Source organism: Polistes fuscatus, unplaced genomic scaffold (genome assembly GCF_010416935.1).
Source record: "Polistes fuscatus isolate 324 unplaced genomic scaffold, CU_Pfus_HIC Scaffold10, whole genome shotgun sequence".
NCBI classification, from domain to species: Eukaryota; Metazoa; Arthropoda; class Insecta; order Hymenoptera; family Vespidae; genus Polistes; species Polistes fuscatus.
Genome location: NW_025112998.1, coordinates 281544 through 299460, shown reverse-complemented (window position 1 = coordinate 299460; position 17917 = coordinate 281544). Strand labels below are relative to the sequence as shown.

The following is a 17917-nucleotide window of genomic DNA, read 5'->3' as shown; positions in this document are numbered from 1 at the left end:
CCGCGATTAGAAGGAAAACTGTTTAGGATTCTCTCATCGCTCGATCTTTTAGTTAGGGGGAAAGGTACTGATCAAACATCGTTAGACGTTCTTTAAGAAGATCTCTTTTGCCGTCAAGAGGAAATAAAGTAAGAAAGAAAGAAAAGAAGAAGGGAGGAAAGATAATGCTTGCTTGCGGTGTCGTTTACGATAACTCACAGACATGGTTATTCACTGAAGGTGATGGTAAGGGTGCTAGAACCCAACAAATGCGATACAAGGAACATTTTTACGACACGTCGTAGTAGGACGTTGTATCGAGACGAAATCACACCATCGAAGTAAACGTCTGTGTGTGTGTGTGTGTGTGTGTGTATATGTGCACGTAAATGTGTATGCCTAGTAGTAAACGTTGAGAATAAAAGCACTGTGAGATAAATCCTACGATGCTCTCTCTCGGAACCTTTACTTTTCGCTCGATAACACGATTTGCTTTCTAGATTCCATCGGAAGCATTGAAACGAAAGAAGACAGTTACTCCGAGTATTACAAAAGCTACGAAAGGTAGAGGAACTCCTGAGCTGAGGAAAAAATAGAACAAAAGAGTATAGGCGAGTTAGAAAGAGAAGGAAGGAATCGATGTAGATACCGTTAGAAGCTAAAGAATCGAAGATGATGTCAGCGGAACAAGGGAAGCTATTTTTGTGTGCAAAGTATTCTTCTTCTTCTCGAGTTTCCATTGTAATATTTTTAATAGAAACCACTTGATTAGACTTTATCGTTCGTAGGTAGATATACGACAATTCATAGATAGACTAATTACTATGTAAAAGCTTGACCTACCACTGTAATTGACTTTATACCCTTCGCCCTCTAAATTTTCTCACGTGTCATGACTCCTCGAAAATAATCTGACACCTCACGCGACGCGTTTTTGCTGACTCTTGACTTTCCAACACGAGAGACACTAGCCCCAGACACTTTTTTTTTTGTCCAGTATATTTCTAAAGTCTAATCTAATAATATACGAATTTATAAACTGTAATGTTCATTCATTCTAATACCTTGATGGAGATCATTTATATTACCAAGGACATTTTTCTTCGTGTTTTCTAAAAATATATATCTCTGTATAAGTTACGTAGATGTTATCATTTATATTATAATCGCGTTTAATTCTAATTGAATCGCACGTAATATGAATAATTACATTCACCTAAACGAGATATCTCGCGTGTTATTTTTATACGTAAGATAAATGAAATAAAAAATAAAAAGGGAAGAAAAAATAAGACACGTTAAAAATATATTTATAATCGAGATCTTTATTAATTAGGATAAAAATAAAAAAAGGTATGCTGAATAATGTTGAATGTTTTTACCTATAACACACTCGTTCGATAGAAATTTGAACAATGTACTTAAGGTTGCAGGCCATCGAAATAAGATATAGAGTGGTTGTTCTAAGTTCAACTTCGAATACGATAAAGATCGCTTGTTTTTACATAGCGAGTTAGTTCACAAGGGCCGAGAAAGGGCCGATGACGAGACCGATTGCGTCAAGATGTTATTTCGAGGGCAAGGAGACGAGAGGGTCTTCGAATTGACCGGAAGATAACTCACGGAATCCTTTCACTCGTGTAAGATCGATGAGAATTTGAGTTAGAAGAGAAAATGTAATAGAACGAGAAAGAAAATTTCCAGTCACGCGGAGTCTCATCGTGACCTTCTAAGATAATAAGATTTTGATATTCCATCGAGAATACAGCACTCAATTGAACATTACGTTTGTAACATGCAACGCGAAATTTGGGCTTTCTATCTTATCGTTATATCCAATCGTTATGACCAATTTGTAAACGATTTGTAAATGAAAAAAAAAACTAGTTAATGCATTTCGATAGAAATTTCATTTTCCCTTTTATTTTGTTCTTTTTTTTATTTCTTTTTTTATTTGTATTATATCGAATACGAAACGAATTTAAATATTGTAGAAAGGTGTTTCATTTTGATAAAAGTTTCATTTCCATTTTTGGGGTTGTGAACGGTTTAAAAATCGTACCATTCATTCGATTAGTTTGAAATAGATTTCTAACGTGATAAAACAAATGGATCGTATAATTTAACTAGATCCAACAATGATCGATAATAAATCACTAATTTTCATGATCGAATGATCTTACAAAAGTATTCATTCCAGCTGCTTCCAGGAGTTGTAATAGTGAAATTCGTTAATCCTAGATTAAATTAGATTAGGTATAATAGTTTGAAATTATGTATCCGGAGATTCGTCCCAATGACGCAGTGCCTATGTGAAATATCACAGTAAATCTGTATTACAGTTAAAACGCGTATTAAATCGAAATTGAATTTAATTAATGAGGATACCTTTAGGAGGTGGCTCACTAGTTAAACTTTAAAAATCTTTGAATCCGCACACAAAGAATGAAATTTGTCACGTGTTTGAGATTTTCCGAATCCCTGCATGAGATAAAAAAAAAACGTTCCAACGTATGTGTGTACGTGTGTATATATGTGTATATATCGTGTTACGTCACTCTCTCTTTCTTTTTTCCTCTATCTTTCTCTCTCTCACTCTCTCTGCCAGTGTACGTATGTGAGTACATGCATACACTCATACCGACTAAGGTCATTTTGAATTCCTGCATCGAAGAGGGATGCAAAGATTGAATGCAGATCCCACTTCTAACTCGTGTTCGTATAAAAAGCTCTGGTACGTACAACGTACGTACCAACCCCTTTTAACCTTTGTTCCCTTTTTCCTCTGTTCCTTTCTTTTAAAGGACATTTCACTTAGCATCTTTAATATCTTCGATGAATTTGCACACACATAAAAAGGGATTTTCTCGAAAAGTAGTAGAGATATAATAGAAACGTTCACTATTGTTCGATCAATATTGTTTCAATTAATTGTGATTTGTTTTACTCGAAAAGAAGAAAACTTTGTATACGGAAAAATGTCAGGATAATAATCTACGGGACGAAATTAATTTGAAATAACTGATATTCGATGTCAATCGTGAAATTCGTTCGACAAATTGAATTCCATCAAAGATTTGACTTTTTAAAGGACACGAGGCAGGCTTAGAACAAATCATATTACATAAAGAGAAAAATTGTCGAGGGGGGTTCGATTCAATTGAAAAAAAGCAGACATACGGAACCTAAACTTATTTCAGGCTGGAACAACGTTTCCAACGTAGTACGGAATCTAACGTCTGAAACGGGCCGAGAAGAGGGCCTTAAATCTCTTATCCGGATGGTAGCGGATCTAGAAAAAGGCTAACCCGATTTAACGTAAATCTGGAAACTAGTAGCTCACCGGAAATTGACTTAATTTCCTGAGGAAAACCTTCCTCTTTGTCGACGAGAGGAAAAATTCTTTAAGCGTAACCTTCCACCGCTTTCCACTTCACCTGTCCAATGTTCTTTTTTTTTCCTTCTTTTTTTTTAAGATTCTAGACTCTCATTCAACATCTAATAATAATGTTTCTTCTTCTACTTCTTCTTCTTCTTTGACAAAAAAGGATTCTTCATCAATTTTTATTACTTCTTTTTATTTAATCTTACGATGGGTAATATTTATAAGTATAATATTTATAAATGAAATTTTTTTGGAGAGATTAGATTGGATTAGATCATATATTTTTGGTCAAATCTTTCAAATTGTTTAAATACAAATTAATATTCTTGAGAGAACGGATCAACAGTTTTTCTTACGTAGTAATTTTCGTGGGTGAAAATCAAGAGGGTAGGAGGACAAGTACAAAAAGGATTCTTGGCACGGTGTTAAGAACTAGCTTTACCCCTTCCCTGACAAACAGAGGGAGAGAAAGATATTCGCCTCTCGTGAGACCCTCGGAGAAACGAAATCAATGTCGCTGGACCGGAGAAAGAAAGGAAAAAAAAACATCGGTCCGTGATTTATCGTACAGCTAAATCTATATTTTCTTTGAAACATGCGAGCCATTCCAGAACGTCGATTAAAATTTAATGCCGATCCAATTCGCGTAGATGTTGCCAGATATACATATATAAAAATATGTATTTGTTTATTCCAAATAATTCTTTTCAAAGTAGAAGTGTTAAATGAAAAATAAAAAACAGATGTGTGTACTTATGTACGCACGTAAGAAGTTATACTTCTTTGCCGTACCAAAACGAACATAACCTCAATAACCTCAAAAATAACTTAAAAAAAAAAAACTTCAAAAAAAAAAATAATTATTATTATATATATATAAGAAAGAATAAAAAAAAAGAAAAAGAAAATATCAAAATATAGATATCAGTCCGCACTAAATATAAGAGAGAGATATCGAATTACTTCACGCGTCAACAGTCATGGCACGGTTGCAGCATTAGTTCTCGCTTCGATCATTTAAGTAAAGCAGCTCTGAGTACGATTAGTATTTGGATGGGTGACCCGCTTGAGAAAAAAAGGGGAAGAAGAAAAGAAAGACAACTTCATGCCGTATACTTGAAATCGCTTTGCCGCGCGTCGTAAATACTGACGAACTTCATGGTGTCGTTTTTCCAGACGGTTCGAACAAAATCACTCCCCATTACATTTTCCCCAACGCGCCAAAAGAAGTATAACTTCAAAAATAAAAGAAGAAATTGATCGATGAGAAGTTTGGCAATATTTAAAAAAAAAAAAGAAAGAAACTAATACTTTTGTTTTATTTATACGCGCATGCGATTTACCAAATGGAAAGAAAATAAAATTCAAAACGTTAGTTCTTTAAACTGGCAGCGAATTACCGTACGATCCCCATTATAACCGCGAAATTATTCCTTGAAATTGAGCGAACGAGAGTTTCATTCCACCAAAAGCACTCCTACCCGTTGGTGTATCATGCAACCGAACGAAGGTATTATATCTGTATACGTGTCTTATGGGACGTCCGTGTTTTCCAGTCAGCCCGAATGAAGATTTAATGCAAATGCAATGCATTCGTTCCAGTTTGCCATTTCTCTTACTCTCCTTTATCGTCTTCCAGCATCGCTTTTTCCTTTTTCCCCTTCTTTACTGCTCGTCACTCGAGCGACCATCCTCGTATCACGCTCGAATACATCCAACCATTTGTATGTTTCTATGTATTCGTTTATGTAAATTGTAACATTTTCTATTCTACACTATATATATATATATATATATGTATAAATGGATATACACATCTGGACGTAGACTTATGCGAGCAATTTGATTGGGTATTTCCATCTGGAATAAGTCTGGAAGAATTTCTAGTCGAAAAAGTAACTCGGACGAATGCGACAAATTTGTCTACTTCGAAAATCTTATTTGTACGTTATGCTTTTATATTAAGAGATATACGGATGATAGGGTCACGGTAGACGAACAGTCATATATAATACTGTTAGGTTTTAAATTAAGCGTACTATAATTCGATTCAATCGACTCAGCAAAGATCTGAGATATGAACTTGTGTACGCAAGTTAATGGATCGAAGTGGACTTTCTTGTTTCATTTTTAAACGTTATTTCACAATTCATTTCAAATATTATCTCAAGGTATGATATTATTATTATAAAAGCCTTTTTTCATACATGAATTTTCAATTTGTAGATGAACGAGTTGTTTTTCTTTTTTTTTTCTTTCTTTCTTTTGGTATATTCTGCAAACACTAGGAAAGTTTGAAGTCAACATGAGATAGTTACTTCAGCAATTGTTACATCGATCAACATGAATACCAAGGAATCCGCTGTTGATTCCTGCGAGTTAATTTTCCGAATGCTTCCGGTTTCCTATCGTTTACTCTTCTCTCAACCCTGCCAGTCAGAGAAGTTTCTTCTTAGTACTCATCGAACTGAGTTAGAAGGGTTTAATGCCTTAGCGCATATAAAGCTTTCGGTTGGCTCAAACTTCGAGCCTGGATATCGAATTTTCGTAGGGATTCGTGATGTGCGATTATGGTTGGCCTTCGCGTCCTCGTAGCCCGTATTCGTACCTTCGGACATTTGCATCTAAATTTACGCTACCATTTAGATCGTAGCCTCTCGATGAGAGACCGTAGAAATCCTTGACTTTATTTACACAATCGTTTCGACCCACGTGAAACAGTGATGGGATTTAAAAAGCAAAAGGGGTTTTACACAGCCGCCATTTCTCCCAGGAGAGAAACGAGCGAAAATTTAACGCCAATTTATTTATTGCCTTTCTCTGTCTAACTCTCTATCTCTCTCTCTCTCTCTCTCTCTTTCGTTCTTCCAGTTGTTTCTATTTTATTTCTCGACACTCGACGTGTCGGACATTGCACAAACGCATACATACATATACATATTCACGTACATACACCTATACATACGCTCTAGATTCGGATGTTATTTTCACGTAAATAAAAAGCGTATTTTCCATGGAGGACGAAATGACCAGGTGAAACTTTCATGCGGATAAAAGAATTCGTGGGAATTGGAACGACGAACAGTATTGTTTCTACGGATATTTTTCTTCCGTTTCTCTCTCTCTTTCTCTCTCTCTCTCGTAAAATCTTTTGTACACGAGTATACACTTCTAGAAAAGATGTTAATCGAGGAAGTTAAATATTAAGGAAAGTAACTTTCTTCTGAGTTTAGCGTCGAGAGCGTTTTTATTTCTTTCCTTTCGTCTTTCTTTATTTCCTTCCTTCCTTCCTTCCTTCTTTCTTCTTTTTCTTATTTTCTTCCTTCCTTGTTATGGACGAAAGAATCGGAGCATCTGGTAACAGCGGCCTCCAAATTGGACGGTTCACTGGGTGGCAGTCAAGTGTGAAGAATGTGGAAACGTTCCCTGCTGAAAAATCGTTAAGCGCCTCGACCGTTCGAGATTTACGTTCCATTCTGTTTCATCTAACGCGCTTTGTCCGAGTCTTGGTTCTTCCATATAACCAGTGAAAGAAGGAACACAACAAAAAATTTACCGGCTTGTCCTAATTCTTTAGTCGATATAACAACGAAAATATATACAGTTAAAAAGAGAAAGAAGACACATAAACAGAGAGAGAGAGAGAGAGAAAACCGTGATAAAGTAGGCCAGCATTTGAGGAATACCGATCCGCTTCATCGAGAATCTTCCTTCCATCTGTTCACCGGATCTAAAACTTTTCGATCGAGACCGAGTTGTTTGGAGAACACCGTAGACGAGCGTAAAAGTTGAAACAGTTTCGATCGGGGAACTCTTTAAAAGTAAAAGCACAGCCACATATCTTTCCTTTCGCGTGTTGGGTTCAGACGTTTCAAGAAACTCGACGTCCAAGACATTTATTCGGTGCTTCTTCTGCGTTATAAACTGTCGAAGAAACTTCTTCGATGTCAAAAGTAACGAAAAAAAAAAAAAAAGAAAAAAAAAGGATTCTACAATTTTCTTAACTTCGTACACATTATTATTCGATATAATTCTTTAAGTAGTAATAAACAATTTCAAATCTGTTGATTTATTTTGTATAAAAATCGATCAAATATATTTAGATGATAGGTTTGAAGATGTTTGGTTTCTTTTTTTTTTTTTCTTTTTTTTTTTGCCATACGTTCACCAAGACAGCCAGACCGTTTAACAATCCGCGCTGATTGAGCCAAGATTACCGGAAGTAATGACGCGGCAAACATTTTACGAGGAACGTGACATAAGCAAATGGAGCGCAATAAAGTGTTCCAACTTTCATGAATACTTGTATGCATCAAACGTCTTATACTTTGACCGCTATAGCCTGATTTGCATACGACTATTACTACGAATTCTTTTCTTTACTTTTCTCTCGTATTTTTTCTTTTTTTTTCATCTTTTTCATAGAAAAAGATAGTAACCATACGATCTTTCTCGATATTCTCATCTTTGTTCACCTTTCAAGTCGTTAAGGAGTCCTTCCTTCTCGTCTACTACCACTTTCCTTCGCACCAATTTGCAAGTCATCATCTTTGAACACTCTGAGTCTTCAAAGGAAGACCTTCCTCGAGAGCTCAGGATCTTGTTACGAAAAGGGTTTCGTGTGTACGCGCGAAATTCACCAAGAAAAGTGCAGGAATTTGAAAATCGGTCGGGTTATATTAATTCCTTGAGTGGTACTACGTGTACCTTCAAAGGGAGCTCTAGCTCATCGATCCTATATATAGGTATATACAACCGTGGTACACGGTAAAAGAATTTTATTCGAAATTGCAAGCATTTAAATTTTCCACAACTCTACAACTGCTAGTTCTTAAAAGGCCCGATGAATTTCCAGGTAGTACAACTTTTTACCTTACTTTTTCGCTAACTTTTTCATCGAGCGTGTTTCAACGGTTGGGGGACACGGTTCGAACGAATTCAGTTAAATCCCTTGCTATCGGACATTTCCCATCCCCCCACCCTTCTTCTCCTTTTCAATTTTTTTTCCCTTCCACTTCTCCCTTCTTCTTCTCTTTTATTTTTTCTTTTTTTTTTTAAATTTAATCGAAAGTCAGCTTCGCTTTTGTATATTCAACCGCAAAAAGGAAATAACGCGGCTGAAAGAGCGAAGTGAATTACGAGTTGTGAAAGAATCGCGAGAACGTTCGAATCTCTTGATTACTTTTTTCCCTTCGGAAAAAAGTCGTCTTTACCCTTCTCGCTCTTTTTTTTCACTTTCTTCCTTTTTCTTTTTACGTCTTATTAAATAACGTCAAATATTCAATTTTAATGGAAAATAAGCTGAGCTGACCCCCTCGTCGTTGGAGATACGATAGCAGCATCGTCATGACTTTTCAATGTCAATGCGACAAGTCTAGACAAAATATCATCAAGAACGATTCATCCGGTTATAAATGAGACATTCAAGAAACGAAGGATCATATATATTTTTCAATTGGAATGAAAAGCGAACGATGATACTACGTCTCGGTAAAAAATGAGAGCACGTCATCGGACGTTTTTGGGTGATGGATCGCCTACCCTAAACATTTCCAATCCCTTCCTCCTCTCTTTTAAAATCTTCTTCGACGAATCGGTAATCTATTCGATGTTCATTCGTTTCTAGAAATGTCGATATTAACGAGAATAACACTTCAGTATTACTTCGTAATCTAAAATATATCAGAGGCCCCTTTGGAAGGCGTAATTTGGAAGATCTTTTTCAATCGCAGTTCGAAAATAGAAGATAATATTCGTCGATGGATCAATCCTAATTCGCGTTTGGTTATATTTACCAATCCATCGTCTAACGTTCTAGAATCACGAAAATGTTCAGCAGAAATCCGATTTATTCCATAAATGTAATTTTAGAATTCGTCGATATCCAAAGGCGATAATTTAGTCGTGTACAATGGTGGGAGGGAAAAGCTCGCTGACTCATCTTCTTTTCTACCTATGATAAATTTTGTCCCGACTGCGTTGTTGTTCAAAGAAATGGATTAATGGACGAGGCGGTTAGGTTACTCTCGGCAAATGTATAGAAAATAAATTGCGTCTAGACAAACGTACGTCGATGGGCTCGCTCGTGAATATTTATTCGCAACGCCCACTGTCAAGTTTGGTAACCCATGAGCTTAGCTTAAAACAGAAACCACCGCGAATGGTTCGGTCTAAAATTAGAAAACAATGTGACGCTCGGAGCCATTTCTTTCTACTTAAAAACTTCACGATTCTTTCGTATTCGTGGTACCGAGTGATCATATCGAAATGCAAACAATTTTTTAACGAGATCCTTGACGAGAAGAATCATCCAAGTTTATATTTTTGTCGAGAAGAAACAAGGGGAAGGATAACGAAAACCGTAATACACAAGTGTAAGAACCCAACACCCATAAAGATTGACGATCTTTTAAAGAACTTTACTTAGGAGAAGGGATAACGAAGACACTGATGAACCTTATCCAAGGTTATAGCGTGATTAAATGAATAAAGGGAAGGGAAATGAGCAGGATCCAAATAAGAAATAAAATAAACAGGGTAAAAAGAGAGAGAGAGAGAGATAGAAGATCGATCGAAAGTATCGTGGCGAAACGTGGTATGTTTCTGTTTTAGGGGGAGAAGGGTGATGGCCCGTACCACGCGCTCGCGACGAAAAATGGCGAATACGAGCGATGCTCCCTCGACTGCGAGCAGCCTTTTGTCGAACACGACGACGACGCCTTTCAGCAACCCCACGTCAACGACCTACTCGACTGAGGGCTATACCTTCAATTACAGCGACCTCGCGAATTTCGCCGGGTACTCTTTGGATGAGCTGAATTACACAGGACTTTGGGTGGACGTGTGGAACGGTACCGAGGTTGCTGATAACGTGACCGAGAGGTTAAACGCCACCGTATTGATACCCGGTGGCTACTGTGACGAGTGGGAGGCAGCCCAACACAAGCTCTTCCAGGTCAGTTCATCTCTTGGTGATGCTTTTCCTTTTACATTCTTCGAATGAAGATAAGATCTTAAGTTTTACACGTATATTGGTATCCCTGTTAGCACGTGAAAGCTTTTGGTTGGATGGGTCACGTCGAATGTAACAAGATCTCTGTTAATTTTGCTAATATTCTATATAATTATATCTTCGTTTAGATTTATTTACGATATCGTAGATATATGTATATTCAATCGTATTCCGTTAAGAAATTATGTTCGCAATAAGACGATCGGCGATTTGAAATTTAAACGATAACGAATCCTTGTCGTCGATCTAAGATGAATTCGTTGGAACTTTTCTTCCTAACTTTGTTCGTTTCTCGTCGAAACTTTTCGGCAAACAGTAAAGTTGGCAGTTAATCTAAATCGGTTTCTTCGAATTCGTAAAAGTTAATCTTACGTGTTCTCTTTCCAGGCAGCGAATATATTTTACATGGTGGCCTTTCTGGTGCCGCGTTCGTTTAAGGCCTCCGTCTTGGCCCTTCGTACCTTTCTAACGGCCGGATTCATGCTGGCTGCGTTGTGGGCCGGTATCACCATATGTGCTCTCGACGCCATGCTTTGGAATCTCATCCTCGGGCTTTTAAACGGCATACACTCCTTGATACTAGCTTGTCGATTTTTACCGCCTGCTCTCAGCCCGGAGCTCGCGGAGCTGTACCTAAAGCTCTTCAAGCCTTACAAGGTCAGCAAAAAGCACTTTCAAGAATTGGCCAAAGAAGCGAGGATACTCAAATTGGATCCTGGTCAAACATACGCGACCGAAGGGATCACGCCCGCGGACGAAAGGCTATCAATACTCTTGCGTGGACAGTGAGTAATTTAATCTAAACAATATTGTACAGAATAAATCACTTTGTATTTTGTTCTTCTTTTCATAACGGAGAAAAGATCTCGTTTATATTCTTATCGATAACACACGTCACCATTTAATGACGTTGTTGCGTGTTAGAAAGAAGTATTTCAAAGTGTGTTTCCCCTTTTCATGCTACGTAACATCGTTTAAAAGAGTTTCCCTTATCATTAAGAGTATAAAACATTAGGCACGGTAACTAAACTCGTACTGTGGTCAAGTTTTTCCTTTTTTTTTTTTCTTTATTTGTAAGAAAGTTAGATTTATAGGCCGTGCGTGAAGGGGGAAAAAACAACTGTCTGGGTTTCAGGCTGAACGTGACGTGCGACGGTACACACCTGCACCATGTCAGAGCTTATCAATTCGTCGATTCGCCCGAATGGGAGGCCACGCACGAAAACATCGATGACGTCTTCCAGGTAACGATACGAGCCGAGGAATCCAGCACTTACATCTGTTGGACTAGGCTAAAGTTGCTGAGGGTATTAAGGCATAGGCCGTTGCTAAAAATCGTTCTCAACACCCTCATCGGTAAGGACATTACGTCCAAGTTATACGCCCTTAACGAGCAACTCGCTGACGTCTCCACGGTCAGTGAGAACACCACGTCGAATCCTTACAGAGGCGTCGCCAGAAGTCTTAGCGTAGACGCCGTAAACACAGAAACTGCCGGAAGAGTTCGCTCGACCACGTGGAAGGCGCAAAGGAGGCATAGTAATCCGCGTAGCGACAGTAAGAACTTTTCCAATAATATTATATTCACCTCATTTAATAAGAATCGGTAATACTTAGAAAAACTTAGATCAACGTTTACTTTATCCAATTCGTTATACTCGTATTTACTTAAACAATTGATTTTCTAAAGTTACGAAATAGATAGCGTACCGTTAATATTGGCAATTACGAAAGACTCGCATCAGCACAATATACGAGCGAAGGTTTGCGAGACAACAATCCCGTGTAGGTCTCCAAACTTCTGTAATGAACTAAATACCAGAGATCTATCATAACGTGTACATAAACTGGGAACGCTTTCTCGCTCCAGTTTCCTAGATTGTCAGTTCTATTTGCTATCCTTCCGATGATGGGTCCATGGTATTATATAAACAACGCATTGCTAGTGATGGGTTCACGATTATTTTTGTACTTTTCTTTTTAACATCTATTCGAATTACGATTGATACGTTTTATCAATGTTTGAGTATAATGTTAGAATTTATTAAAATAAATAAGAAGATGAAGAATATGAAGAAGAAGAAACTAACGCGTCAAAAATAAATTACTATTCGCATAGTTAATACGTTTAGAAAATAGTTGCACTTTGATGACACTTTTCTCTCTCGGGAAAATTGACGCATGGGATTATTGGTTTTTTCCTCAGGAAGTTCACCGGCCCGATACTCTCATCAGTATTGGGCGCCTGTGGTGGCGAATCATTTTCCACCGACTTCGCCCTTCACCCAGGGCCAAAACCTCGGGTATTCGTTACTGCCGCAAGGTGTTCAATTCTCGCCACCACGGCGGGCGCCACTCATTTCACATCCGCCACTGACTCGGCAACGTAGTGGTGGTGCGGGTGGCGATTACACCTTGCTACCTCAAACACCGAAGCTCGATAGGAAGCGTTCGAAAAAGGGCACGAGGGAGGTAAGTTCAGTTCGTCGAACGAACGAACGAAGCTGATATTCAACAAAATATTAAACGACAAAAATTTTAAATTAAATTAAAATAATGATACTTTTTCGTCGACGTTTTATTTTCGTCGGATCGATTATACAAATTGTAAATATAAATTTAATTCGATCGTTTTAAAAGTAATGTTAAAGTAATTTAAACGATTAATGGAGTTTCCAAAACGGGGGTATAATAAATTGAGCAATGTAATGTACGTTAATCGTGTATTCTCGGAAATATTCGAACTTTTTTCTAAGAGATTAATTACACTATGTATCTTAATGTCGTAAAATCGAATGAGAATTAGTTTCACGTAAGGACATTACCGTAATTAAGTGCTTTCACGTTTCTACGAATTCTCCGGACGAAAAAAAGCACAGAGAATAAGGAAAAAAAAAAAGATAAAAAAAGAAACGTATTACTTTGGCAAAACGTTCCCTTATTTTCGCGAGGATTTATTCGGCGATAATTTAACCGTGAGTACTCCGCGAGGAAAAGGCAGATTTCTCGTTTCGTGTGTTCTCGATACGTCTGTGACAAGAAAATATTTCGAAAGGAGGTTGCAAGAAAGCTCTATCGTGTTAGCCGTGCATAACTCACATCGGAGAGGAGAAAAACTTCATTCGAGAATGTAGCAACGCAAAAACTCAATTATCGTTCGTTCGCGAGCCAGAAAAGTGACTTGATATTGAGTTAGTACACTGGAGCTGCTTTCGATAGCCATACTAAGAAGAATTTTTTTCGGGCCAACAAAACTCGTAGAAAAGATAGGATAACGAAGTACCTTCCAACTGTTGCCCACGCGCGAATGAAACAGCTGTCATTGTGAATAGAAGTCAACAAAAAAAAAAGAAAAAAAAGATTATTCAGTTTATCACGAGCCATAGAAAGTTAATCTCAACGTTGTCTCGAAATAATTTCGAATAATTTCAGTACAACGAGCAAATTTTCGATGGTGAAAATGATCTTTTAATCATAATTAACTCGCGATAACGATCTATAATTTTGCAGCAATTATAATAAAAGGAAAAACTAATGAACGTTTTAGTAAACTATGAAAATAAGGAAAAGATTCGTAAGCTCGTAAAATTTTTGATGTCTTATTACCTCCCGTCAGAGGAGTACTTTGAGTTCGACACGAAATATGGGAATGAGTACGATAAGTGTTAGGAAAGGTAAACGCGAAAATTGCATGCCGGTTTTACTCTGCACGCAGAAGAAAATACACAGAAATAGCGCTGCGATAACGTAATACAGGTGTTAAGTTAAGCACGTTCCCAGATAAAATAATGTCACTCGTCGGACTTTCGTTATCTTATCATTAATTATACAAAGAACGAATATATATTATAAGGAATTAGGATCACCTTTGTTGGGATGGATAATTCATACTTTTTCGAGATAATTCTACAATCGTATCGGTGTAATGAGTTTTTCCGAGTTTTTAAGAGATCTTTTAATCAGACTTCCGATATTAATGATAAACATAAAATTCGTTAGACTTCCTAATAACAATCATGTCAACTAATCCGACAAATTATCGATAACTATTGTTAAAAAATTAAAGTACTCAATCAAATCAAGAAAAAAATCTTGAAAACAACATAGATGAATCTTGCAACACATAATTTACGTAGTAAATAATATACCATACCTAGAGGTGTATGAGTATTTCAAATTACAGATTAAAATTGGGATCAGAAAAATTGTTATATGCTTAAAACATATTTTGGGCACCCATTATTAAATAGAAATTTTCCATACGACTCTAATAAACAATTACTAATTATCATACAATAAATGAAGACATTAAAAGAGTTATGATTTTCAGGTGACGTTCGAAACACCTGTATGACGGTCGCTCGACGGGGAGGGCCCAGCCAGCGTACCGCTTCTTTCGCTGTCTCCGTTACGTTTTGCCTAGCCCCGTCGAGGTCTCGAGAATCTTAAGAAGCAAGTCAAATTCAAAAAGGGATTCTCATTGCTGGAAGATTCACCCCCAAGCCGTCGTTTTTGGTGGCGACGTTCAGCCGAGAAGACGCGCGATGGAGGAAAAAGAAGAGGAGGCCTATTGGCTGAACTTCGAGTCCCCACCCCTGGCCCCTCCGCCTCCTCTTCGATATCTATACGGACTTATCAGGATGATCCGGACGTCGAAGAGACGACACTGTGGTTCTAAAAAGAAAAAATAATTCGACGAAGCTCCTTCTGGGTCTGCCAGGCTCCTTTAAAAAAAAAAATAAATAAAAAAAGAATATTTGCACTCGCTCGGACTCCTTCCTCAGACTTTTTCATAAATATCGCGAGTGTTACGAGCCTTATACACACACACATACACACATATACATATACAAACACGTCGACACATATACAGGTGCTGCATGTACAGCCAAGAAAAACGAACGAAATGAACTTTAACTCGCTATAAGGAATAAAAAATAAAATACAAAAATAAAAGAAGTTAAAAAGAGAGGATCCGCGAGAGCGTGAATGCATCGAGGTCGGACTAGAAGGGAGTCGAAGGACGAAACGTGGTAAAACCGGCGGGGCGGGGTGGGCCGGGGAAAAGGGAGGGAGGAAATGGGAAAGCTTTTTTACCTTCACCGAAGAACGTCCTTCCTAATTTTTCGAGGAATCTCTATTTATACGTCTCTCTTTCTCTCTCTCTCTCTCTTCCTTTTTGGAAAATGTGAGGAAAGTTGAAAAGAGAGAGAGAGAGATAGAGAGAGATAGAGAGGGGAAAAAATGAAGAGAAAAGAGGTTGAAAGAAGAGATCGGAGTATATTTTCGCGTAATATCTTCGACGTGGATAGATACTCCGTTTATTACAATACATCAACACATCGACTGTGATTATAATAACGGATATAATTCTTAAGTATTTCAAGAGGGTATAGCGAAAAATCGATTATGTTGAATATACCTGTTGAAACTGTAATTCTCTCTCAGCGACATCGATCTTACCATTTTAGTACGATGGTCTTCGTATCGTAAAAGCGTTCGAGAAAAATAATGCATCATGCGCGCGAGGGTTTTCCAAAATCAATCATTTTAACACCTGAATTGCCTAAAAACGTGTTGCACACACATGCGCGCGTTTTATTCCTCTTCCGTGTCTCTTTCCATGATCAATAGACGACACACGTTCCTATAGATTTTCAACGCGTATTCCTTTATAGTTATTTTACTAATTCATTTATCAAATATAAATAAGATTTATTTTTTAAAATTCATTCCTATACGAATATTCGTGTTATTCGTTCTGTGATTTTTCGTTTGACATCTAACGTTGCTCGAACGTTGCATGTGCATTAGATGTAACATTAAACACGTTCTTTTTGGTCAGACTGTTTTTCTTTATTTCCTTTCGTGCGTTTACTCGATTTCTTTTGATAAATTTACGATTAAAGAAGTATCGTTGATGCTAATCGTTAATTCTCTTTCTGTCTCTCTTTCTCTCTCTCTCTCTCTCTCTCTCTCTCTATTTCTGGTGAAATAAAGAAGAAAAAAGAAAAGGAAATAAAGAAAATCATTAGTCTTCCTCCGAGTTTTTCATCGACGTGTCCAAGCCGTATCGATCGTGGAATAGGTGCGCAAAAACAAACAAATGAAAAAAAAAAAAACAAAGTTCCACTCGACGCAACACGAAGATCTCTGATCACGAACGAACACCGATGCTTGCACTTATTCAATATACACCATGGATCATAATCACCTTCCCACCACTCACTCCATCGCCATTAACGCCAGACTCTCTCCATATAACGCTTTAGAAAAGAAAAAAATCACGTTCCGCGTTACACGAAACTAACTTCCACGGACAAAAATGAATACACGAGAGAGAACATTTGAAGTGTGAGAGTTTATCCAGAATCTAACGCAATAAGTGCTTTGTTTAAAAAGAAAAAAATGAATAATAATGATTAAAAAAAAAACAAAAAGAAAAGAAAAAAAATATATCTGCAATAAAGTGCTTCGAAAAAAAACCTAAGGGAAAAGAAAAAAAATATATAATAAAATCGACAAAACAAAATTGTATAAAAATAGTTCATTTGCGAGTGGAATATTCGATGATGGGACGTAAAATGGTTTATCGTTTAAAATACAGAATTTGAAGTGAACGGAAGAAGAAAGGGTAGGCGTGCTAAAGTAAATAGATCTACACATGTGTATGTAAAGAAGAGGAATATGCAACAAAAATAAAAACGAGGAAGAGGAAGAGGAAAAGGAGGAGGAGGAGGAGGAGGAGGTGGTGGTGGTGGTGGTGGTGGTGGTGGTAACGACGAAGGAAATAAATAATACGAAGGACGACGACAAAGACGACGAAACAAATTAAGAAAACATGTGTGTTTGTATGTTTCTATGTTTATATAATCCCCCCGCGTGTGAGAGCCAGCCCGAAGAAGATCTAGAAAAAAAAAATATATAATAAAGACGCACAAACGATTTAAACAAAAGAAACATTAAATTTTGAAAAATGTAATAAAAAAAAAAGAAACCCTAAAAGGAAAAGTGAAAATAAGTAACGACGCGTTGACAAAAAGTGATGGCACACAGTGATAGGTAAATGAAAAAAAAATATGATTAAAGAAATATGGGCAGAAACGTGTGCGTGCATGCGAGCGTGTGTATGTGCGTGTCGTGTGCGTGTGTGTGAGTCTGTATGTGTGTGTGTGTGTGTGTGTATACTGTGAGTGAGTTTAATTATGTCGATGAGAGGAAATAAACTGATGAGAATTTAAATGAAAATAAAAAAAGACAAAGAAAATAATAATAAAATAAAATAAAAATAAAAAAGTTTGTAGAGTACGCTTGCGAGTCGATCAAATGAGCGTGCGTGTGTGATAATTTAATTAATAATTATGATAATTATTTAAAAAAATTAAAAAACAAAAAAAAAACAAAAAAAAAAGACAAAGAAACCGGAGCAAGGATCTTACACGTCGGAAAATATGTTTTGTACCTGATAGATTTTGCCTGACGTTATGAAACATGTGTAAAACATCGCATTTTTTGGATAACAACGATCATTCTTACGAGTT

The 17917-nt window shown here is 37.1% G+C and overlaps 1 protein-coding gene across 7 annotated transcripts in view; it reads left to right on the top strand.

The window, feature by feature from the left end:
• The window catches only part of LOC122526140 (blood vessel epicardial substance-like), a 46452-nt gene extending 28840 nt beyond the window's left edge, over nucleotides 1-17612 (top strand). For all 7 annotated transcript variants that reach the window (XM_043649347.1, XM_043649342.1, XM_043649343.1 and 4 more), the window contains 5 exons: nucleotides 9977-10319; nucleotides 10764-11161; nucleotides 11512-11933; nucleotides 12583-12848; nucleotides 14707-17612. In XM_043649347.1, the coding sequence (XP_043505282.1) occupies nucleotides 9990-10319; nucleotides 10764-11161; nucleotides 11512-11933; nucleotides 12583-12848; nucleotides 14707-14730 (1440 nt within the window). In that variant the 5' untranslated portion in view covers nucleotides 9977-9989 and the 3' untranslated portion in view covers nucleotides 14731-17612. The remainder of the gene's footprint in view (nucleotides 1-9976; nucleotides 10320-10763; nucleotides 11162-11511; nucleotides 11934-12582; nucleotides 12849-14706) is intronic.
• The last annotated feature ends 305 nt before the right edge of the window (nucleotides 17613-17917 follow it).